The following is a 25,971-nucleotide window of genomic DNA, read 5'->3' as shown; positions in this document are numbered from 1 at the left end:
AAACTGCTCGTGTGGGGGTACTCTGTGGTGGACATGGTGCTTTGTCAACTATAAGTGGGTTACTATCCGCTGGGGTTGCGGTTAGATGGGTTGTAGCTGGCTCTCTGCCCAACAGTGTAAGTGTGCAATCTGGAAGAGTCTCGATTATGTGTGGTGGGGCTAGTTTGTGGGCCAGTACAACCCTGGTTCTATCTGCATCGACGGGTAGCACTGTCTTTTGTGAAGAACGGGTTTTTGCTCCCTTAGATACTTCCATCACCCCCTCCAATTCAAATAGCTGATAAACAAGAAAAGAAATTGAACGTACAGACATTGTATGATAGACAGATGTGGTAATTCACATATATGTTGTCTAACCAAATAGGACAACATGACACAATTTCACATATATGATGCCTAACTAAACACGATAGCATGACACAGTTTCAGATATATGATGGATAACTTAACAGGATATAATGGCATAATTCAACATATGATGAGTACCTAAACAGGATGACATGACAAAACTATATGATGTCTTTCTAAAATAGGTTGGGATGAAATAATTCACATACATGTTGTCTAAGTATACAAGATGGCATGATATAATTGACATAATTGATTCATATACTAAGAAGCTGGCACTCGCATGTATGATCTCTAAACTAAGCAGATAGAATTCAATATTGTGCATATGATGTCTAAACTAAGCAATGCAAGACACCATATGCATCATATGAGAAATATAAACATTGCAACTTAGAGCATACACCTCAGGTGGGATATAGGACTGGTCATCTGTCTCTGAATCCTCCTCTGAGGAGCTCCTTGTAACCATCGAGATATATGCTTCAACAGGTACCATTGCCTGCTATGAAGACCTTGTTTTCACTCCAGATTTTTCCATAACCGGCTCAAATGGCTGATACACATGAAGAGTAGTTCAATATACACAGATTGTCGACAAATGGAATACGTAATGAAAAAAAAGATGGCATGAGATAATTCACATATATGATGCCTGGCTCCATGGTGGTGCATAATTCACATATATGATAACTGGCTGAAAAAGAAGGCATTGCATAATTCACATATCTGATATAGAAAGCAAATAGGAGGCATTCACACAAAGCATGTCTATTCTAAGTAGATGGGATGGCAATGCAAGACACCATATGCATGATATGAGCAATATAACCCAGCCAAGTTAGAGCATGCACCTCGGGGGGGGATACAACTGGTCATCTCTCTCTGAATCCTCCTCTGAGGAGCTATCTGTAACCAGCAAGAAATCTGCATCGACGGGTAGCACTGACTACTGAGAAGACCTTGTTTTCACTCCAGATTTTCCCATGACCGACTCAAATGGCTAATGCACAGGAAGAGTAGATGAATTAATAAACATTGTTGACAAATGGAATACATTATGGGAAAAAATATGGCATGATACAATTCACATATACGATGACAGGCCAAACAGGATGGCATTGCATGATTCACGTATATGATGCCTGGCTAAAGAAGATGGCATTGCATAATTCCCATATACTCCCTCCATTCCTAAATATTTGTCTTTTTAGAGATTTCAAATGGACTACCACATATGGATGTATATAGACATATTTTAGAGTGTAGATTCACTCATTTTGTTCCATATATAGTCACTTGTTGAAATCTCTAAAAAGATAAATATTTAGGAATGGTGGGAGTATGATATAGAAACCAAACAGGTGGCATTCCCACAAAGCAAATCTAAACTAAGCTGATGACATATAAGATGTATAATGTAAGCAATGCAAGGCGCCATATGCATGATATGACCAACATTAGCATGCCAGGTTAGAGCAAACACCTCAGGTGCTAAACAGGCATGGTCGGCTCCTTTTGAATCTCCATATGAACAGTTATCTTCCTCTGCGCGGCGTCTGCATGACATTATATTCGCACGCAACGGTCTTCTCTTTTTCTCTACATGTTCAGTACGATTGTGTACAATATCTGACATGCATAATAAAAAAAGTTAGATTTTGTAAGGCCTAAGGGGTGCATGCAAAAATCAAGACTGATGGTAGCAAACGAGTGGATGGATCCAAAACTAACGATAGCAGGTAGATTATAGCTTTAGTTTAAAAAGATAGACAATGGATCATCTATTGTTTGTTGCCCAGCCAACATGAACCACATAGAAGACCCCGGATGAACCAGATAGTAGACAGATACTATTCGTTGCTGGCTCGATATGAGACCCATGGGCAATTCAAAACTCAAGATTGAACGATAAAGTAGCAGGTAATAATAACCGATGTATAACGTAAGCAAACACGAAAGACTGCGACCTCTCTTCCGGAACTGTGTAGTCCTCAGGTTCATCTGCTCAGTCGATGATGGTAATGCAGTTGGCGTGGCTGCCGGCAACGAGGAAGATGATCTGAGGCAGCGAAAGGAAGTCTGCAGGGAGGATCTCTGCTGCAGTGAACGCTTCTGTCGATGGTGCACCTCAGGTGGGGTGGATGACGGCATGGCAGGAGCAGGACATAACACATAGAGTTTTCTTTGATGCCTATCTGAAAATGAAGTAAAGCTGTAAGGGCTCCTTAGAATTGAGGATTCTATAAACGCAGGGAGAGGAAAAACACAGGAATAGGATAGGAATGCACGTGCAAAACAGAGCATTTGGAAACATAGGATTTCAGTCAACCTGGGTGTTTGGCTCACATGAATTGGAAGAACAAAGGAATGGAGAAACAAAGTGATGCGACAAGTGTACAACCTCTTTGGCATAGCCTTGTGGACCTCAGCATCATTGGGTTGGACGTGGAGGATGGTGATGATGCTAGTGTGACTGTCAGAGGCGGGGAAGAAGATCCGAGGCCTATGGAAATGGCGCCGAGGGTACTGCTCCGCTGTGATGGACGGTTCCGTCATCGGAGCAGCTCCACTAAGGTGTATGGCGACGAGGCTGAAGCATGACAAGACAGACAACGTTAATCTGAAGTGGGACCCTAATATCATCTGCAATAGATGATGTAAAATACATCACCAAAAAGTGCTAGATGTAAAACGCATCAGCCGCGCTACGGCCGCTCCGACAGATGTTGTAAGTACTGTTCATCATCTTTGCCTTGGTCTAGAACCTTTGACAAAAATGGTGCACACTTTTCTAGGACATCTTAAGGTCATTGGATTAAATCAGTACTATTTGCATTTGGGCAATTTAAATCCTATAAATATTTTAAAATGCCCAAATAATCCTGAAAGTATTTTTAGGCTGTTGTGAATATTTTCAAATGTGCCTCTGAATATTTTCAGGATTTCTGGAAACATTTTAGTATTTTTAATAAAGCCCAACAGTTGCAGAAAATTAGATAACAGAAACAAATCAGAAAAGAGAGAGAGAGAAAGGACAGGGGCCACTTACCTGGCTGGCCCGGCCCATCTGGCATGTGCTAGTCATCACCTACCTCTACCAATAGGCAGAGGAGGGACACCGCGACGCCGCCGCGCTCGCCACGCCACCTCCCTGCCTGCCTGCCGTCGCCCGCGCCAGCGCGACACCTCGAAGCGCCTCTGCGGCACCGCCCCGACCCCGTGGAAACCTCACACGCGCCCCTGCCTCTCTCCCTCGCTCTCTCCCACGATGGCCGACGCTGCCGTAGCTGCACCATCGCCATAGCCATGCTCAACGTCGTCTCCGTGCCACACCACCGTGTCTAGGAGCTCCGCAGCCCTCCTCTCCGTCGAGCAGACCGAGCCCCGAGCGCTCGCTTGCCCTGGAGTTACCGCCTCGTCCTCGTCTTCGCTGATCGCCGCCGGAGATCCCTTTTGCCGTCACCACTGCTCCAGCTTGTCCCCGACCTCGCCGTTTAGATCGTCGCAACCGCTGTGAGCTCAGCTACATTCCCATCCTCTCCGTTCTCGCTGTCGTCTCCTGCATCGACTACACGAAGCTCACTCGCACGCGCTGCCGCCCGCGTCGTCGCCGGTCATGCTCCGGTGACCATATGGTCTCGGGCTTGTGTCCAACGCACTCCCCGCATCACGTAGGAGCCGTAGATGCTAGCGCCGCCCCGCCTAGGCCACTGCAGCAATGAGCCCGAGCTCACCCGAGCTCCGGCGACCGCCAAGGTCGTCGCCGGCGTCGTTCCCAGCCTCCCCGAGCTCCACTCCCACCACCAAATGACGCGGCTCGCTTCCAGCTCCCCGTAGATGGTCTCAGCCGCCCGTTTGGTCGCCGGAGACGCAAACCCGAGCCCCTCCGCCGCGTCTGTCGTCGCGGGCGTCAAACCGCCGGTGAGTTGACCTCGTTTGACCTGGGGTTTAACTCCCCTGGGTCAATGACAGGTGGGCCCAGAGCCCTGCTAATTTTAGCTTAGCACTAATACATTTTTAGTTAACCCAATAGGTCACTGACATGCGGGCCCAGGGCCCACTGTCAGTTTAGTTAGTATTAACTTAACCCTGTTAGTTAGTTGTTTCACCGACGTGTGGGTCCCAGCCGTCAGGTTTGACCTGGGCTGGCGCCTTTGACTTGCTGACGTCACAGTGATGCAGTTATTTATTTTCTGGAATTTTTTTATATAGGAAATTCTAGAAAATAGCCAAAACTTCTAAAAATAATAGAAAATCAACCATAGCTCCAAATTAAACAAATTATATATGAAAAATGATCAGAAAAATTCAATCTTTCCATCTGTAATGGTTTCATGCATGACAAAACACCCTAACCTTGCTGTTTAGGTGAAACAAGCTAATACACTTATTATGCATAAGAACTTAAGCTTTCACTTGAATCTTTGATTCAAATGGACCCATTTCAACTTGTTTCACATTGCATTAGGCAGGACACATCATTTTGCCATGTCATAGCATGCATCATATTGTTGCATATTGCCATGTGTTGATTATATTCTGTGGTGTCTTTCGTGGTAGGTTCTGCCTCCGAGGATATCTCCGAGTATCCAACTGAAGGGTAGTACCCTACTACTACTCCATCAGGCAAGCAGCCCCATTGATCATATCGATAAAATCCCATGTTCTCGCTTCTGCTCTCGTTTACTGCATTAACACAACAACGTTTCAAACTGTTGTGTGCTGCGGTAGTTGAACCCTTATCCTCTGCATGACCTGTCTTTGCCACAGTAACTAGATGAAACCCACTAGCATGTGTAGGAGTTGTTTGAGCCATGTATGTGTTTCCTACCTTGCTATGCCTGCTATGCTTAGAGTTGTGTCAGGTCTGGTTCATCTAGGCGATGGGCTAGAGTGAAATGATTATGTCAGTAATGTGAGAGATGTGTTGAACATGATTTGGTAAAGGTATCAATGAGAGGCCATGTAGGAGTACATGGTGGGTTGTTTCATTGAGGCCGTCCCTAAGAACTGAGATCTGTATGTGTGATTTAAGAATCAGCTACTACCATGCATTGTGATCCTTAATTGACCCTCTCGGCTTCTTAATCACCCTAGTACTCTGTCCAGGAGTTGCAATTAGTTTCTAGTGTTTGTAGGTTATGTGTTGGCGGCCGTGCGTAGCGCTGACCCTAGGGGTGGGCTATGTTGCGGTAGATACACCGTGGCCGGGTATGCCGGGCGCCCGTTTGGCGTCTCGGGACCCTGTTCACATCGTTCGGGGCCGTACGTGGAAACCTCGGTCGGACTCCCTGTGGATGGAACCAGGATAGGCGATAAACCTGGACTAGAGACTTGAGTGTTTAGGTAGGCCGTGGCCGACACCCTCGTTGGGCTTCCGCTTGAAGGTTGCCGAGTACATGTTGTGTAAACGACGGTAAGTGGTGAGAGCGTGTATGAAGAAGTACACCCCTGCAGGGTTAACATCATCTATTCGAATAGCCGTGTCCGCGGTAAAGGACTACTTGGTTGCCTATACAGTTCATAGACAAGTTAATGGTTACTACTAAAAGACGCAAGATAAGTGTGAGTACCGAGGATGACCCTCTCGTAGGATGACGAGGGAGGATCCCCGGTGGAGTATTGTGTTGGCGATTAGTGGACTCGTGTGCGAAACTATTTTACTAGTGGTGTCTCGTAGGATAGCTTAGCCAAGAGTCAAAGCTGGCTTGCTGCAATAACTCCACCACCTTCTTGAGAATGAGCATGTATAGTAGGTTCTGTTGTAAGACTTGCTGAGTACCCTTGTACTCATGTTTTCTTTAATTACTGTTTTCAGACGACAACACCGCCCCCTCTGATGGGTTTTATGTAGACCTCGACGTCGATGAGTAACTTGCCACCCAGGTGGTGATCTTGGCCATGGAGGGCCCTTTGTAGATAGACAGGCTTCGACAAGCCTTCTTTCTTTCTAGTGGTCTGTACTCAGACTATTTGCTTCCGCATGTGCTTGTATGCTTGTATGACTTGAGTGTCGGGTCATGTGACCCCTACCTGTATGAACATGTTATGTATGGCTCTCTGGAGCCTTTCAATAAAGTACTTGAGTTGTAGAGTTTTGTTGTGATGCCATGTTGTATTTGCACATATCGAGCATATTGTGTGTATGATTGAAATGCTTGGTATGTGTGGGATCCGACAATCTGGTTGTTTATCCTTGGCAGCCTCTCTTATGGGGAAATGTAGTCTAGTGCTCCTTGAGACATAGTAGTCCGCTACAGCCCGGTTCACCGGAGTCCTGCTAGCCCAGCACTACTACTCAGGACACTTGACTGGCCGGCATGTGTTTCACTTCGTTCCTATGTCTGTCCCTTCGGGGAAATGTCACGCGGTGACTTCCGGAGTCCTGCCTAGCCTGCTATAGCCCAGGTTCCCCGGAGTCCTGTTAGCCCAGTGCTACAGCCCGGATTTACTCGCTGATGACCGACATGCTCGATGTGATTCATGTATGCCTGTCTCCATATGTCTGTGCCGCTTTGGGTTCACGACTAGCCATGTCGGCCCGGGTTCTCTGTCATATGGATGCTAGCGACACTATCATATACGTGAGCCAAAAGGCGCAAACGGTCCCGGGCCATGGTAAGGCGACACCCGTGGGAATACCGTGCGTGAGGCTGCAAAGTGATATGAGGTGTTACCGGCTAGATCGATGTGACTTGGAATCGGGGTCCTGACATCAGGGAAGAGTCTCCGGCTTGGCGGCGGTCCGGAGGCCGACGGAGGAGCATGGGGTTTCGCGGGTTTTGGCGGCCTCAGTGTACGAATGGGGGGCAAAGGGGAAGGGGGGAGCCAAGCTTAGGGACGTGCTTGTCCGAAATGTAGGGTAAGTTACCAGCATACCCCCACCGGTTTCGACACTGCAACATGGACCTTCATTTCCGGCTGAGGGGTAGAAGGGGGATTTCGTGTGTCTGGGCTGCGCGAGCGATTTCGGATGAGGAGGGAGTTCTCGCGCGCGTCCAAATTTCGGGATAACAAGGCGCGGCGCGGGTTGAAGAAGCAGGAGTTTCAAAGAAGGTGAGACAAAAGATACTCGAGCTTGAAAATTTCAGGATAACAAGGTGCGGATTCCTTGTTCGGCAGAACAAACTTAACGTGTAAAAAAACAATTCATACAAGACACAAGAGAGTCATGTCCCCTTTTACTATATTGCTATAGATGCCATTGAAAAAACTACAAGAAAAATGTAAAAAAAATCAGGAGAACAAGATTACCCTGCACAGTACCAAATCGATTCGCACTTCCCTCAACAACAACAAAAAACAAATCAATTCCCACCAAAGAAAGAGTAGTGTCCCTTTTTATATGATTACATATGCCATGATCTCGAATTTCAATTTTGAATCCACATTATGTTGAATTCGAATATATCGTTAGGTGACCTTGCGGTTTATAATTGATGTAGTCGTACATTTTGATCTTCCATCATATATGAACATTTTACTCCACCATGTGAACATATATATTGTCATCTACCATATGGACTAAATTTGAATCAATTTTCCTTATTTGAATACGATTGTTGTCAAGTTATACAATAATTTAAATATTATCTTGATAACAAAAAACATAAATATAGCAGTTGTCGGTGTACAAAAAGAGGGGTACACTTTTTGTACCCCTATAACTGTGCATGGGTAGTCTGAGCCGCGGATACCACCACACCAAGCAAGGCAAGGGAGGTGAGCCAGGGTAAGACCGAAGCTCAAGAGAACTAGAACGACGCCAAGGCCAAGACCACGAAGAGCAAAGGGGACGAAGCGGACTCCCCCGGCAAGATCCTTGCCGGGAGACAGTTCTAGCAGCCCCGGCAAGACCCTTGCCGCGGTGACTCGTCCCGCGCCTACGGAGAAAATCACCCTTGAGTCCACTGCCCCCAAAGGGCAAGGATTCGGGAGACATCCCTGTGGCGGCATGCTGATCTTTGTGAAGACATTCAAGATTAGATACGCACTAAGGAGACGACAACCCTTGGCGGGATCCCGGCCGAGGAAGACCACAAGGCCCCCGGCAAGCGCCTTGCCGGGGATGACAGCAGGCGCCTCGGCAAGACCCTTGCCGGGGCCCCGGCAAAACCCGGCAAGGCCCTTGCCGAGGACACCCGCAGGGCCACCATCAGGCCCACGCCGACTAAACCTCCACCACCGCATGCATGCAGCTGCCGACCCAACCAGCTGGGCAGGCACCCGCGTGGCGGCATGCAGATCTTCGTGAAGACCCACCACTGCGCCACCTCAGCTACCTGCCTACCTACATGGCATCACAGGCGTCGCTGGCCAGGGCACGTGTCGACACAAGAAGGAGCGGCGACAGACGAGACAGATCTCTCCCCCGTCCCCGATAAAGGAAGGACACCTAAGCAAGACGCATTAAATGTGCCTTGTCATGTAATGCGAGGGATAACCTCGCATCACTGTACCCTTTCCACCTCCTGTGTGCCAGTGGCAACCCCTTTTTCTATAAAAGGAGGCCCGAGGCGACCATAGGAGGGATTCAGCTTTTTGGAGCTCCTCGCGCCCCATAGCTAGCTCAAGAACACAGATATACAATCGACCAAAGCAGGAGTAGGGTTTTACGCATCCACGCGGCCCGAACCTAGATAAATGAACCTTGTGCTATCTGTTTGATCCGCTCTTCTCACGACCCCGCGCCCTGCTAACCACAGTAGGGATTCTTGTGATCCCATAGGTGTCGTTCCCACCGACATCTTTGGCGCGCCAGGTAGGGGGCGCAGTTGTGAGAATCGGCTTTAGCAGTTAGTTCGGCGCTTCTTCATCATCATGGCGCCCGAGAAGAAGACGACGGTGGCGCTTGGCCAGTCGGAAGCCGGACATCCCGTCCCGACGCGGGCGAGCAGCGGACCGGTCGCAGAAAGGACCCGGGGCGCTACTCGCGAACACCAACACCATCCCAGCAGCCGGAGTTTGGGAGGCGGCAATGTTTGTGCGCCTGGTAACGGGCCACACGTCGCCAAGTCCAAAGGCGGAGCCAAGCCCTTCGCGGGTGGAGCGGGGCCTTCCAAGGTCATCGCCGCCCCGCCTGAAGGCGACGCAAGGGCCTCCAAGACTCCCACGCCGGCGCCAACAGCGCGCTCCTCCCAGGCAGCGCGCGATGAATGGCGTAATCACGCCGAAGATCCCAGTCGTCGCCGCGGGAAGAGCCCCGAGCGCCACTCCCGGGACGTAGATGACCTGCCCACTCGCCGAGGCGCTGGTGAAAACGGCATGCAACCATGGGGTCGTGATAGAGCTCCTTCTGACATGCTCAGAAGTCGAAGCGCGTCGCGATCCGTGCAGGTTTCGCTGCCACCGAGGCCAGCAGAGGCCCTGGCGCGCGCGCAGTTGCTCCTCGACTTTCCTCCCACTACGGGGAAACTCGACGAATGGAGAGCCACTATCCGAAGCCTTGTTGCGGTGGCCAACAAAGACGAACCAAGTCCGGTGGGGCCCCCGGGTCGACGCTCCGATGGAGTCCCGCGGACCAGTGGCGGAAAATCCGGCGGCGCCGCGACCACGGTGCATTCACCTCTTCCCCATTCGGTACCGCGGACGCCGGCTCGTCGCGATGTCGCGGGCGACGACATCTCCATATCATCGTCTGACCCGCGGACCCACTGTGACCAGTGCCAAGTTCTTCGGGAACGAGCCCATGAAGACGCTCGAACCACTATCGAGCGCCGGCGCGAAGCGCGCCACCAGTCAGACAGGCGAGCAGGGCCTGCTGTGAACCACCCAGCCCCGGAGAGCCCTGGAGGCCTACCTTACGAGGTAGGCTGTCCAGCTTTTACCCATGAGCTGCGGCAGTTCCAGTGGCCCACTCACCACACCTTCAAACCTGACTTTGGCAAAAAGTACAATGGCAAGACTCACCCGTCTGAGTTCCTCAGCATCTACACCATCGCGATGCAATCCACCGGAGCCCGCGACGATAAGGTGCTTGCGAATTACTTTCCATTGGTTCTTAAACCCAACGCCATGTCGTGGTTGATGCACTTGCCGATAGACTCTATTTCCTCCTGGTCGGATTTGTGCCATGAGTTTGTGGGCGCCTTTACTGGAGGTTACCAAGCCCATGGCCAAGCAAGCGACCTACATGTCATTCCCCAGAAGGGAGGCGAGAGTCTGCGCAAGTATATACAGAGGTTCAGCCAGGTACAGTACAATATCCCTAATGTTCACCCTGCCGCCATCATCAGCGCGTTCCATCAGAACGTGCGTAACCGCAAGATGCGCGAAGAACTGGCAATGAACAAGGTGAAAGATGTGGCAGAACTCTATGTTCTTGCTGACAGATGTGCCCGAGCTGAAGAGGGAAGGAAGTACCCCGGCGAAGATGCCGGCGTGGAAACCGACCCCTCAGATGAGGATACTGCCGCCCCAGCGAAGAAAGGCCGGTGCCGCAACAGGAAGGCTAAAGGTAAAGCTGTGCTTGCCATCGAGGGATCTGACGACACTGGCTCCGCCAAGAAAACCAAGGCAGATGACCCCGGCAAGGAAATTGCCGGATGTGTCGCCTGCCGGGCCTTGGCGGTTGTCGAGAAGCCAGGAAACTCCGACAAGCAATACTGCAAGATCCATCACACCAAAGGCCATGATCTCCAGAACTGCCGATAGGTTGAGCTCCTTGCTGAGAAGCAGAGGGCTGAATATGAGAGCCGGGACAAGGAGAAAGGCCGGGACGGTGCTGAGGGGTCCGGCAAGAAGCGTGACGGCCAGGCGGGCCGTCGCGGCAAAGATATATAGCAGGAGAGGCCCGCCCGGGGCCGTGACAAAAAGCCAGAAGACGATGATCACGAAGAGGACAATGAGTCTGGTGGCCAAGAATTTCAGAAAGCTACAGAGGCCATGTGCGTCGATGGCAGTGCCTCGCTGCAAACCTCTCACCGCCAGCTTAAACAGTGGGCGCGTGAGATTACAGCGGCGGAACCGTCATTTGATGCCCAAAGGCCGCTGAAGTGGTCCAGCACACCTATCATTTTTGACACTGAGGATCACCCTGATCGCACTACTGCAGTCGGGTGCTTGCCATCGTTGGTTTCACCAACAATACACAACCTCAAGGTGACAAAGATGCTTGTCGATGGCGGGGCCGGTCTGAACTTAATCTCGCCTACCGTGATCGAGAAATTGCAGATTCCTGATGAAGACCTCGAAGAGACGGGCACGTTTCAGGGGGTCAACCCGGGAAGAAGTCAACCAAAGGGAAAGGTCGCGTTGCCCGTGACTTTTGGGAGTGATCTGAACTACAGGACAGAAAGGATTGTGTTCGACGTTGCCAAGATCCCCTTGCCTTACAACGGGATCCTTGGCCGCCCAGCGCTGGCCAAGTTCATGGCGGCGTCACATTATGCCTACAACACCCTGAAGATGCCGGGGCCTGTGACGATCATCACCATCCCATCAGACAAGAAGGATGCGCTAATTTGCACTGACCAACTCTACCAACAAGCAGTTGCAGCAGCCGCCACTTCTAAGGCGCTTGCTCCTGCCGCTGGAGCCCTGGGAAGGCAAAAGAAGAAGACTGGTGAGACCTCAGGCACCCACTCCGGCAAGCGCACCTCTTCAGAGTGTAGCGCTCCCGTCGAGGACGTGCCAGAGAGCTCCGCCGAAAGAAACAAGAAGTCCAGGGCCACACCGCCGGGAACCAAGAAGGTTTCTGTCAAGGAGGACGGCACGGGAGGAGCTTTTACCATAAGCTCCACCCTTGACGACAAATAGGAAGACGCGCTCGTCACCTTCCTGCGGGCGAATGTCGATGTGTTTGCATGGCAAGCATCCGACATCCCTGGCGTTCCCAGGGAGGTGATTGAGCACCACCTTGCTGTCTGTCCTCATGCGCGGCCCGTCAAGCAGAAGGTCAGAAAGCAAGCTTCGGAACGACAAGAGTTCATCACAGAGGAGATCCGGAAACTGGAAGCATCGGGTTTGGTAAGAGGAGTGCTCCATCCAACATGGTTGGCCAATCCGGTGGTAGTGCGCAAGGCAAATGGGAAGTGGAGGCTGTGTATTGATTACACATATATTAATAAGGCTTGTCCCAAAGACCCCTTCCCGTTGCCGCGCATCGAACAGATTGTTGACTCCATAGCTGGGTGTGATCTGTTGTCATTCCTCGATGCCTACTCCGGCTACCACCAGATCTTCATGACAAGGGAAGATGAAGAGAAAACGGCATTCATCACCCCATGTGGTACGTATTGCTTTATACGGATGCCTTTCGGGTTGAAGAGTGCTGGTTCAACGTTTGCAAGGGCGGTCCAGATTGGTTTTGAACCCCAGCTCCATAGAAATATGGAAGCTTATATGGATGATATAGTGGTCAAAACCAAGAACAGGGCAACCCTCATATCAGATTTACAAGAAACATTTGCAAACCTATGCAAGATCAATCTCAACCTGAACCCTGAGAAGTGCGTCTTCGGCATCCCATCTGGCAAGATTCTCGGGTTCTTTGTGTCACAGCATGGGATAGAGGCCAATCCGGACAAGATCAAAGCTATAGAGCAGATTGAAGCGCCCAAGCGAGTCAAGGATGTGCGTCGGCTTGCTGGTTGCGTTGCCGCCATGAGCAGGTTCATTTCCAAGTCCGCCGAGCGCGCCCTTCCCTTTTTCAAAATTTTGAAAAAGGCAGGCCTGATGGAGTGGACGCCAGAAGCCGAAGCAGCATTGCAAGATTTGAAGAGGTACCTCTCCTCCGCGCCAATACTAGTTGCGCCTAGGCCACAGGAACCGTTGCTGCTGTACCTGGCGGCAACGAACCAGGTGGTCAGCGCCGCACTAGTGGCGCTGAGAGAAATTGACGATGAGGTAATAGCAGCGATGGAGCCCGATGCCACCGATGCCGGGACAACACAGCCAATTGAAGTGCCGCCGAAGAAGAAAATGATGAAGCACCCGGTCTACTTTGTTAGTTCCCTCCTGCAGGGGGCTAGATCGAGGTACTCCGGTGTGCAGAAACTTCTCTTCGGCCTTCTTATGGCCTCGAGGAAGCTGCGTCACTACTTCCAGGCGCACGAAATCAATGTCGTCACTCGCCTCCCTCTGCAACGGATATTGCACAATCCAGACGCAACGGGAAGGATCGTAGAGTGGGCACTGGAACTGTCCAGCTTTGGCCTCAAGTTTGAGAGTACCTCGACGATTCAAAGCCGAGTCCTGGCGGAGTTCGTCGCAGAATGGACCGCGATGCCTGATGAAGAAACCCAAGAGACTGCTCTCCCCAGCAAGGAGGCAAGTTGCGACTGGATCATGTACTTTGATGGAGCTTTCTCCTTACAGGGAGCCGGGGCTGGCATACTGCTTGTCGCGCCCACCGGAGAGCACCTCAAGTACGTGATCCAGATGCACTTCCCCAGGGAGGTGTCAACAAACAATACGGCTGAGTACGAAGGGCTGCTTGCCGGTCTTAGGATTGCGACGGACCTCGGAATCAAGGAACTCGTCGTCAGAGGCGACTCGCAACTTGTCGTCAAGCAAGTCAACAAGGATTACCAGAGCCCGTTGATGAAGGCCTACGTCGATGAAGTGAGAAAGCTGGAAGAGCGTTTTGACGGTATACAAGCAGAATACGTTCCCCGAGCGGAGAATGATATCGCCGATTACCTGTCAAAACGCGCTGCCCTCAAGCTACCTATGGAACCAGGTACCTTTGTGCTTCGGCTAACTCAGCCATCCGTTGATCCATCAACAAGAGGAGAAAATCAGGGCCCGGCAAGTACTTTCCTGTCGAGCTCCCCGAAGCCGCCGGCAAGGATGTTGCCGGAGACACTAAGCCCGCCACGGGACGGCTGGCTCCGACAGATCATCAAGCTCTTGCCATGGAGACAGCCGCTCCGATAGCGGAGGAAATGCCTTTAGTCCTCGCCGTCGAGCCCCAGGCTCCAGCGTGGGCACATCATACCGTCTGATTCCTCCAAACAGGGGAACTTCCTGAGGAGCAGGAAGAAGCGTAAAAAGTAGCCCGTCGCTCTACTATGTACCAGTTCGTCGATGACGTCCTGTACAGAAAGAGGCCGAACGGCGTGAAATTGAAGTGTATCCCTTGAGAGGAAGGACTGGGGCTGTTGGCGGAGATACATGGAGGCATATGTGGATCCCACATCGGGTCAAGGGCCCTTGCCGGCAAAGCATTTCGGCAAGGCTTCATCTGGCCCACCGCCCTCCAGGATGCGATGACACTAGTCACCAGGTGTGAAGCGTGTCAGTTCCATTCAAAGAAGCTTCATCAGCCAGCTCAAGCCCTTCAAACCATTCCTCTCTCCTGGCCTTTCTCGGTTTGGGGGCTCGACATACTGGGCCCTTTCCCCTGCGCTGTCGGGGGGCTTTGAGTACTTGTACGTTGCAATCGACAAGTTCACAAAGTGGCCAGAAGTGGAAGCAGTGAGGAAGGTCACAGCACAGTCAGCCGTCAAGTTCTTCAAAGGACTGGTGTGCTGTTTTGGTGTGCCCAATAGGGTTGTCACCGACAGCGACACGCAGTTCACAGGCCACACCTTCATGCAATATATTCAAGACCTCAGCAGCAAGGTCTGCTTCGCTTCCGTTTCTCACCCACGAAGCAATGGTCAAGCTGAGAGGGCAAATGCTGAAGTACTATGAGGCCTGAGGACAAAGACCTTTGACAGACTGCACAAGAGTGGAAGGCGCTGGATTGATGAATTGCCGGCGGTTCTTTGGTGAATTAGAACGACACCAAATCGAGCCACCAGCCAGACACCCTTTGCCTTGGTATACGGGGCAGAAGCAGTTCTCCCCACGGAACTCATATACGGGTCACCTCGAGTACTCGCGTATGACGAGCTTGAGCAAGAGCAATTGCGGCAAGATGACGCAACGCTCCTTGAGGAAGATCGTCTTCGGGCGGCTGTGAGAGCAGCGCGCTACCAGCAAGCCTTGCGCCGCTACCATAGCCGCAAGGTTCATGCCCGAAGCTTTGAGGAAGGTGACCTTGTTCTTCGGCGTGTTCAATCGGCCAAGAATTCCAACAAGTTGACGCCAAAGTGGGAAGGCCCTTATTGGGTAATACGAGTCACCAGGCCCGGCGCAGTACGCCTGGAGACCGAAGATGCCATTCCGGTGAGTAACTCCTGGAACATTGAGCATCTTTGCGTTTTACCCGTGAGGCGCGGCTTGCCGGGCCCCCCGGCAAGCCACCTTTTGTACGAGCCTTGCCGATGACGCATGTAACCCTTTGTACAAAGCCAGGCGCAGACCCTGAGCATAAATAAATGAAGCGTTGGCGCCCTAAGTTATAGCATGCATGCTAGGTCGAGTCTCGTCCTTGGTTAGGATTGATAGTGCTTAGCGGCGACGAACCCCTAGCTTAGAGGTCGAGTGTGCGTCTCTTTGTCTTTCTTTTGTCTTCTTTGGTTCACAGGACACACAGATATCCGTGCCGAACCACTTGGGGAGAAAAAAAAGAGGAACAGACCAGCATCTAGCCCCCGGCAAGCCAGTATTGCCGGGGGCTGCAAGAGCAAAGATTCACCCACGGCGAACCAGGGTTGCCGGGGACTGCAGCTTCAGATAAGTTCTTCATCCCTTATCATGCATTCCGTTATGGACTGAGGTATGTGAAACCTCAACTTCCCCTAAGCTACCGTGCTCCCCTAACTCTAGGCCCTAGGGCTCGTTCCTGGGGCAAAGTTTGGTCGTAGTCGCGGCAGCGAAAGGATGAAACAAGGAGCCTGAACCCGCCTCATCCCTGCCTCCGCCAAAGGCGTGAGGAAGGTCGAGCAAAGTGGGGAGACGGCAAGGCCTGTTACTGGGCAAGGAAATGTTTATCTTGAAGATATCAAGGATTTATTCCTTGTTGTGGGTTCCACCCGCAAACAAATGACCCGGCAAGCATCCCGTTTTCATTAAAAAAACATTCCAGTCAGGTACAGTCCATAGGGAATGACAAACATGAATGATGAGATTACAAGTTTTAAATTCAACAAAGGCCCGAAGGCTTACAAACTAAAAAGAGATAAGGTGCCCGTAATTCCTTTCTTGTCGGTCTCCTCAGGAGGTAGGTCAAGGAGGCGAAAAGGACAAAAGGAGCGCCTAGGCGAGCTACGGGTGGCAGAAGACACCAAGAGAACATCTTGGTGGCCGTCCAAAGGCTGGATGGTGATGGCGGCGCCGGAAGCAGAGCTCGAAGATGAGGCGGCAGGACGTCAGCACGCGTCGAAGGCATCGGTGCCCGCGTACTCCGACTTGACGGCCTTGCCGCCCGCCCTCTTCCTCTTCCGCAGCCTCCCAACGCCAGCCGCCGAAGGAGACGACCCCGAGAAGTTCAGGGAGCCGGCGACACGGATGATGGGGTCACCGGTGCCGCACGGAGCGGCACCCGACACCTAGTCGGACCGTCATCATGCCGCCTACTACCCTCACCGTCGCTGCCGCTGTCCTCCTCGTCACTCCTGCCCGAGGAGGAGTCTTCACTATCAGAAGAGCTCTCCACGCAGCACCTTGCACGGGTCCCAAAGAGCTCGAAGACCTTGACGGAGAGAAGGCCACCCTCCATCAGCTTAAAATGGAGAGTGAGCCCCTCCGTCAAGCGGTGGATATGAGCAAACGTCTTCCATCCCCGATGAAGATACATCACGTGAGGGGCGGGGAAGTCGACGCGGACCCGCGTGCCACTGATCCCGCAGCCCCTCATGTGCAGCCGCAATGACTCCAGCGGATCCAGCTCCATCTCCCGCGCAAATGGAGTCGGGAGACGAAGGCGACGGCACGGCGGCCGGCGCAGCCTGACGAAGAACTCACAAGGGTCATCCCCAACATGGCCCTCCATTGGAGGAGGAGCAGCTGGCGGAGGTGAGGCCGGCGCGCCGCCCCGTCCTCCCCTTCCCCGAGCGCTCCGGCCTTGCCCACGGCCACGCCCCTCCCCCTTCCCCTCGCGGCTGGCTGTGCCACCGCAGGCGCAAGAGAAGGAGGGACGCGTTGTCGAGCGGCGACCCTCGCCGCCACTGTTGAAGGACCGGGATTCCCTCTCTCCATGACGGATGGAAGGGAGGAGCAGAAGCTGAAGGAAGAAGAAGATGAAAGAATGCGGGACGCCATTCCCCCCTCCCGCTCTTTATAAAGGATCGGGGTTGGGGCTCGGCTGCCCCACTCGGCCAATCAAGATACGGAAGGCGCAGGGAGCCAGGACCGACCCGCCGCCCCAACCAGCGACGGCCCGGTTTCCCGCCTCCACCGTTTGCCACCCCAGGCGCATGCGAGACACGTGGCGGACGTGCAGAACCGAGGGGACGGGTGAGACGACCACTCCCCACCCCGTGATCGTGGGGAGTGGACGCCTTGAAGACCGCGCCTCAGCCCCATTCAGTAAATGGGCCGCGCCTCCACACCTCCCTCCGTTTATGGGGAAGGCGTGAACCGCCCCTTTACTACGATGTGACGCATGCCTGCGGGAACCAACCCCACGCATGTCGCCCACATCACACGCGCCTCCCCACGCCGCACCATGCGCGGGAACCGTGGGAAGCGCAGCGCGCGAAGAATCTTCCCGCGGCAAAAACCGACCCGCCTGCCTGCACATCATTTTTGGGCCTAGCCCAACAACGCGTTGCGCTTATGTGTGGCCCAGGCCCGGGGGCTCCTGTCGGTGTACAAAAAGAGGGGTACACTTTTTGTACCCCTATAACTGTGCACGGGCAGTCTGAGCCGCGGATACCACCACACCAAGCAAGGCAAGGGAGGTGAGCCAGGGTAAGACCGAAGCTCAAGAGAACTAGAACGACGCCAAGGCCAAGACCACGAAGAGCAAAGGGGACGAAGCGGACTCCCCCGGCAAGATCCTTGCCGGGAGACAGTTCTAGCAGCCCCAGCAAGACCCTTGCTGCGGCGACTCGTCCCGCGCCTACGGAGCAAATCACCCTTGAGTCCACTGCCCCCAAAGGGCAAGGATTCGGGAGACATCCCCGTGGCGGCATGCTGATCTTTGTGAAGACATTCAAGATCAGATACGCACTAAGGAGACGACAACCCTTGGCGGGATCCCAGCCGAGGAAGACCACAAGGCCCCCAGCAAGCGCCTTGCCGGGGATGACAGCAGGCGCCTCGGCAAGACCCTTGCCGGGGCCCCGGCAAGGCCCTTGCCGAGGACACCCGCAGGGCCACCATCAGGCCCACGCCGACTAAACCTCCACCACCGCATGCATGCAGCTGCCGACCCAACCAGCTGGGCAAGCACCCGCGTGGTGGCATGCAGATCTTCGTGAAGACCCACCACTGCGCCACCTCAGCTGCCTGCCTATCTACATGGTATCACAGGCGTCGCTGGCCAGGGCACGTGTCGACACAAGAAGGAGCGGCGACGAACGAGACAGATCTCTCCCCCGTCCCCGATAAAGCAAGGACACCTAAGCAAGACGCATTAAATGCGCCTTGTCATGTAATGCGAGGGATAACCTCACATCACTGTACCCTTTCCACCTCCTGTGTGCCACTGTGGCAACCCCTTTTTCTATAAAAGGAGGCCCAAGGCGACCAGAGGAGGTATTCGGCTTTTTGGAGCTCCTCACGCCCCATAGCTAGCTCAAGAACACAGATATACAATCCACCAAAGCAGGAGTAGGGTTTTACGCATCCTCGCGGCCCGAACCTGGATAAACGAACCGTGTGCTATTTGTTTGATCCGCTCTTCTCACGACCCCACCCCCCGCTAACCACACTAGGGATTCTTGTGATCCCATAGGTGTCATTCCCACCGACAGCAGTAATCATATTTCACTATGAACTACATGTACCATACGCTCTCCAATTCAAATATTTGTATCTATTTTATGTTGAATTCAAATCATAGTACATTATTGGTCTAGGTAGCGAGATGTTTGGGATAACCTAAACCATGTTTTCATACGTATAATTTTTTGCTGAATTGGGACAAGTTTTGGTATAAGCCTCTTGCAAAACTGGAGATTCTCTCAACAAGCCTCGTGGTTCCGAGAGGGAACGTGTCACCTTTGTGTGCGAAACGATATACGCTGCCTCCCCCTGATTTTATTTACAGAGGCAACATAGAACTATATGAGTGCCATGTTAAATTTTAGAATTATTTCGGGTTCATTTGGCATTTTTATACATTAATTGAGTTTCTGGACTTTTAATGTGCATAATCTAAATATGAATTGCATGCACATGCTCCAGTGCACCAAAGTGGGTTGAAAAATCACATGTGTGTCCTTGGTTGAATTTCTAGGTCCCATGGAAGAAATGAGAATGAAAGTCAAACATCTGGGCGTCATGACTCGGCCGAGAACATCGAGAAACTTTGATTTTAAATTCATGTAAATCCAAAACTCGCCTGGAAATCATGAAACTTGGCATGGTGTCATGTCATGGCACTAACATGTTGTGGTAAAAAATTGGGCCGATTTGGAAGCTCATGGTTCTAAGAGGGAACGTGCCACCTTTGAGTGTGAAACGATATACGCTGCCCCCTTGAGTTTCTTAACAAAGGCAACATAGAACTACATTAGTGCCCTGTTAAATTTTGGAATTATTCCGGGTTCATTTGTCTTTTTTTATACATTGATTGAGTTTCTGGTCATTTAATATGCATAAGTCAAATTTGAACTACAAGCACATGTTCTCGTGCACCAAAGTTGGTTGAAAAATCACATTTGTGTCCTCGGGTGAATTTGTCCCATGCAAGAAATGAGAATAAAATTAAAACATCTGGGCATCGTGGCTCGGCCGAGAACATTGAGAAACTTGGTTTTAAAATTCTTGTAAATCCAAAACACGTCTGAAAATCATGAAACTTGGCATGGATGTCATGTCATGGTACTACCATGTTGTGGTAAAAAAATTGGCCGAATAGGAACAGATTTTGGTATAAGCTTCTTGCAAACCGAAGCTTCTCTCAAGAAGGCTTGTGGTTCTGAGAGGGAACGTGCCACCTTTGAGTGCGAAACGATATATGTTGTCCCCCTTGAGTTTATTTACAAAGGCAACATAGAACTACATGAGTGCCCTGTAAATTTTGGAATTATTCCGGCTTCGTGGCCTTATTTACACATTAATTGAGTTTTTGGTCATTTAATGTGCATAATTCAAATTTGAACTACAAGCACATGCTCCCGTGCACCAAAGTTGGTTGAAAAATCACATTTGTGTCCTCGGGTGAATTTCTACGCCCTCCTTCCATCTATATAGGTCCTAATGCGTTTTCGAGGCTAACTTTGACCAAATGTTAGAGCAATAATATATGACATGCAACTTACACAAAGCATACCTTCAAATTTGAATGTCAAAGGAGCTTCCAATAATATAATTTTCATAGTATACATCTCATGTGCTATTAATCTTGTCAATAGTCAAAGGCTGTCTTGAAAAACACATTATGCCCTATATAGATGGAAGGAGGGACTAGGTCCCATGCAAAAAATGAGAATAAAATTCAAACATCTGGGCATCGTGGCTCGGTCGAGAACATTGAGAAACTTGGTTTTAAAATCATGAAACTTGGCATGGTGTCATGTCATGGTAGTACCATGCCGTGGTAAAAAATTGGCCGAATAGGAACAAATTTTGGTATAAGCTTCTTGCAAATCGGAGCTTCTCTCAAGAAGGCTCGTGGTTCTGGGAGGGAACGTGTCACCTTTGTGTGCATAATTCAAATTTGAAATACAAGCACATGTTCCAGTGCACCAAAGTTGGTTGAAAAATCACATGTGTGTCCTTGGGTAAATTTCTAGGTTCCATGCAAGAAATGGGAATGAAATTCAAAATTCTGGGCGTCGTGGCTGGGTTAGAAACTTAGTTTTTTAATTCCTGTAAATCCAAAACCCGCATGAAAATAATGAGACTTGGCTTGGTGCCATGACATGGCACCAACATGATGTGGTAAATTTGCGGTCTGATTTGCGAAGGTGAACACATTAACAATCAACAAAGTCATTTTGGAACAAGTGATGCCACATTACAATCGGAAACACAAGTATTATTGAAACCGTGGGCGTTCTACTTACTAGTACCATTTACGTGCCGCCACAAGTCCCCATTTTTTATTAGCTAGGAGGCGCCGTGCAGGGTAGCTATTTGAGTACGAGAGGCGTGCGATCAGATCCCTGCGCGTGCTTATCGGGAGGAGAGCCCTTTGACCTTGCCGTACTGGATCCTGTGCACGGGCATGGGATGCGCGGTGCTGATGTGGTGGTAGAGCGCCGGCGGCGGGCCTTCGTAGCAGCAGACGGGCACGGGGCATTTGCAGGGCGCGAGCGGACACATGCTCTGGTGATCGGTGAGCTTGTGGTAAGTAACATAGAGCCCACAGCCTTCATGCGGGCACTCCACCCTCACCGACGAAAGGACGGAGTCCACCGCCGTGTTCCGCACGTCGAAGCCACCGCCTTGCTCGCACTTCTGGCACTGCCGCTGGTTCCCGGGGCGCTCGACGCGGCAGTCCGCGTAGGCCAGGTGCCCTCCCTTACACTATAGAAATCAATCGAACAACACATCAATCAAGAAACCTGCATGTTGCTCAATCAGCCAAACGGACGAGGTGTATTCGAACCTCATACACTGGAGGCGTCAAGGGGCGGAGGCACAAGGGGCAGTGGAGCACGGTGAGGTCCATCGACACCTTAGAGAGCTCCATCGTCGGGTCCTGTTCTATCTGCATGATCTCGCCCTCCTCATGCACAACCATCTCTCGACTTGGGCCGGGGTATTCCAAAGCTTTACCGTCACATATTTTATACTACTTCAAGGTGCATTAAATCAACACATGCAAGTACCAAAAGGAGAGTCACGGCATGCATGCATGCGTTGTAATTAATGCATCGGTAAATGCAAATTATTGAAATATATCGAGTGCAGTGCTTTGATGTGTCGCGTCAACTCGTACATCAACGAGAAGTTTGATTATCCTCTCCCTCGTGGACTTAACTGCACCAGCCTTTGGCTGTATGACAGGTTGGCCACACACCTGTCGGGTCCACCTGTCATACACACAAAGGCAGGAGCGTCCCTCCCTCGCCCATGAGTGTGGTGGCTGGCAAGACTAGCAGAAGCTTTCGCTACACGCTCTCCCTCCCGCACACGGTGGACATGCAGCAGTTCAATCGGTGTCAGATGGCCAGAAGTGTACTGTAGTACTCCTCCAGTGCAGTAGTACTCCATCATTGTTTGACTTCCCGAAGAGGCGAAGAGCCAAGAACAACCCGGACGCACGTGTGGCAGTTTCATGTGTAGAGTAGTCTAGGATAGCATGTACCGTGCATGTAAGCTTAAAATCGTTGGGGTCGGCTCCATGCTATGTGGCCATCTCGAAGTTTTTTAAAAAAATTAAAATAGTCTTTTGGCCCTACCTGACACCCTGGTGATTCTAGTTTGCACGCTCATCTGGGCAAGACAAGAATATATATTTTAATTTGTTTTTTTCGAAAAGGGGGGACTCCCCGGCCTTTGCATCAGAATGATGCATACGGCCACATATATTTTAATTTGTGGTGGGTAAATGTTAGAGGTTGCAGCAAATATATTGTACACTGTGGGTCTTTCAGCCAAATTTAGAGGCAAGCATGTGGGGCCAGTGCTATGATGTGTCGCGTCAACTCGTACAACAAGGAGAAGCTTGATTTTACTACACGCCTTCTCCCTCACCCATGCGCGCGGTTGCTCGCAAACGAGGATAGGCTTTTGCTTAGTAGTACTTCTACAACAAGCTATCCGTCCCGCTCGCGGTGGACGGACATGCAGCAGTGGATTCGACACTGTAGAAGCAGTAGTAGTAACATCATTGTTCGTCTTCTCGAAGAGGCAAAGAGTCAAGCGCAAACCGAACGTTGCGGTTGCGAACATTGGAGCACGCATATAGCCAGGCTCTTGCATGAGACAAAATTGTTATGTGAGCCCACTATTGTACTAGTACGTACAACTACTTGCTAGTATAGCCCTGTAAACCAGAAAGGAGTATTTGCCCTTCTAGAGATTTCAACAAGTGACTAGACTACACCGAGACGGAGTACATATGGAGGAAAATGAGTGAATCTGCACCGTAAATAAATACGTACTAGTTCTATCGTTTTCCTCTCCGAGGTGCACAATATTGAGTATACTGACTAGTCTCTTTTTGACACGCATTTACGGTTTTTTACACAGTACAGACGCAAGCGCTCATATACACGCGCATACACTCACCCCTATGAACACACACACGCACAACACTATCATATGGAAATTTACAAAGTCACCATAGGCACCTCATCGTCGCCGGGTCCATAGGTGCTTGAATGCCAAGGAGGGAGAGGGTAGCGGTTCCCGAGACGTTGAACGGTCAATGATGCATCCTCGATTACATGCAGAGGGAATTAATTGGAGAAGCAGAATAGAGCCAGCACGATGTGAATGCAACAGAGTTTGGACTCTCATATAATAAAGGCGCCCCACCACTCCAATCCATATACTCCCAAGTCTCTGCGCAACACTGCTCACTCCAATCCAAGACCAAGTGACCAGAAGCCACAAGCACCTATGGAGGCGATGGACGCGAGCGGCAGTCGGCTGTGCCAAATCATCCAAGGCGTCAGCCTGCGGCCCCGCACTGTGCAGCGTTTCCAGACGGTGCTGGCGACTGCAGGCATCGTAGCCCTCGCCGACGCCGGCTTCGCCTCTCGCATGGACGACATGATGGTCAACTCCATCCGCAAGGTCACCGCCGTTAAGAAGCGCGCGGATGACCTTGCCGTACTGCTCCAGCCCGTGCGCCCAGGCTCCTCATTGCCTGCCACCCTCATCGGCCTCCATGGTGACAAACTCTTTCAAGCCCTGGTGGCCCTGCAGGTGCCGGAGGTCGCGACGAAGAATGTGCACCTCGAGGCCTTGCTCGCCGCGCAGCGCCTTGCCATGCAAGAAACCGTCGACCTGCACATCCACGTCTACGAGGAAATCGTCTACATAGGTCACTACAAGGCAAGCAAGGACAGAAAGACGTTGGTCTTCTTCCAGCGGCTGGAATCTTTGGACGCCATTGTTCAGAAGCATGTCGACCTGGCCACGAAAGCCGCTGCTACTTAGGCGCCGTTCGGTGGGCCGGTGCCCTGAGTCGAGGAGGTGGACGTCGTCGATGGATGCATCTCTTCTTCTTGCCTCCTGTAACCAGCACTGCATCGCCTCATGGACTTAATGTTTTATTAGTATAGTACTCCCTCCGTTCCCAAATATAAGTCTTTCTAAAGATTCCAGCAAGTGACTACTACATACAGAGCAAAATGAGTGAATCTACACTCTAAACTATGTCTACATACATCTGTATGTTGTATTCCATTTGAAATAGTATCTCAAAAGGCTTATATTTATGAACGGAGGGAGTATATGGCATTTTTATTCCAGTCGTAATGTTTTCACTGTGAGGTGGGGCCGCAGTTGAGCAAACCCACCCCGCCCACCGGGCGTCGGCCGAGTTTAGAATTAGAAGAGAGAAACGAGGGAGGAGAGCTAGCTGTAGCGCGGATGCTGTTGTCAGATGGGACTCGTGTTTGTAGAATAGGAGTACTGAGCACTCGTGCCTCTTTTTTTTGAGGGAAAAATTAATTGTATGTCTAGTACCACTAGTTGGGTGCGTGCGACCTATAGCTGTCATCACTTTAGGTCTCCTTTTCGAACCGCGGCTACGCTTCACAATACATATTATTTCACGCATTTATCCTCCTATATGTACTCCTAGGCTATTTCCAGGTGCTCCCATTCGCCGACATGTGGGACATAGAGCATCTGGGTCGTAGTGCATGCATGACTCGGAGCATATGCCGGGGTACTTTACATTTCAGACCTCACGAATTACATGCAAACCCTCCGCAGAAGAATAAATAAATGAATGAATTACTACATGAAACCGGATTATTTTCATGGAAACCGGAGCACGTTCATTAAATTTTTGACATAACACGTTTATAAAAAATGACCGGACCGAAACTAGTCTAAGGGCCTCTTTGATTTTTCCCGCAAAAAAGGGCCTCTTTGATTCGCAGGATACTGAAAACACAGGGATGGGGAAAGTATGATGGCGATGAACCGAGACAAGGAGAACTCTAACTCGGTTAGAGGTTAGACTTAGATTCTAACCCTAAACTAACTCTAAACCAAAGAGGTGTATGGATGGCAGGGTTAGATTGACAATAAATGCTCTATCTCAATCATTTGACTACTTTGGACCCTATTTCCTGCTAGATTTGCCGGGCGTGCAGCGGACGAGGGAGGGGTAGTAACTGTTGTCGCTTGTACACACTCACCTTACTGTTGAATCCAGTTCCCCAAGAGCTGAAAAACAAACTGCTGCCGCCTACACACTCGTTCACTCGAAGAGACTCCAATGGCGATCCGAGGGGTGAGCCTGCTGGATATGGACTTCAGCAAGGAGTTCCCCTTTGAGTTCGCCATTCAGTCCTATGGCTACACCAGGTTGAATGTGATGTTCACCAACGATATGGACTCGGTGAAGCTCTGCCTCGCCTCAGTCCTATGGCTGCACCAGGTTTTGGAGCATTCGCCCATTTCATCGGCAGCGCCGACTGCACCTTTGCTATGGTGGAGAGAAGGAAGAACGCGACGATTCGGCCATCTGGTGCAACAAGCTTGTCG

The 25,971-nt window shown here is 51.0% G+C and overlaps 1 protein-coding gene across 1 annotated transcript; it reads right to left on the bottom strand.

Moving 5' to 3' along the window:
* Positions 1-21,468: 21,468 nt before the first annotated feature.
* LOC147989996 (putative E3 ubiquitin-protein ligase SINA-like 9) lies at positions 21,469-21,988 on the bottom strand. The gene is made up of 2 exons (XM_087536819.1): positions 21,905-21,988; positions 21,469-21,822 (listed from the first exon to the last, which is right to left on the bottom strand). The coding sequence occupies exons 1-2, from the start codon at positions 21,986-21,988 to the stop codon at positions 21,469-21,471; spliced, it is 438 nt and encodes a 145-aa protein (XP_087392945.1).
* Between the last annotated feature and the right edge of the window lie 3,983 nt (positions 21,989-25,971).

Source organism: Triticum urartu, chromosome 1A (assembly GCF_056163025.1).
Source record: "Triticum urartu cultivar PI428250 chromosome 1A, HENAU_Tu73, whole genome shotgun sequence".
In the NCBI taxonomy this organism is placed as follows: domain Eukaryota; kingdom Viridiplantae; phylum Streptophyta; class Magnoliopsida; order Poales; family Poaceae; genus Triticum; species Triticum urartu.
This window is presented reverse-complemented; position numbering and strand designations above follow the sequence as displayed.

Coding starts and splice junctions, on each gene's coding strand:
- LOC147989996 (XM_087536819.1), bottom strand. CDS start 21,988: ATGGAGCTCTCTAAGGTGTCGATGGACCTCACCGTGCTCCACTGCCCC. Junction 21,823..21,904: donor TGACGCCTCCAGTGTATGAG/GTTCGAATACAC, acceptor TGATTTCTATAG/TGTAAGGGAGGGCACCTGGC.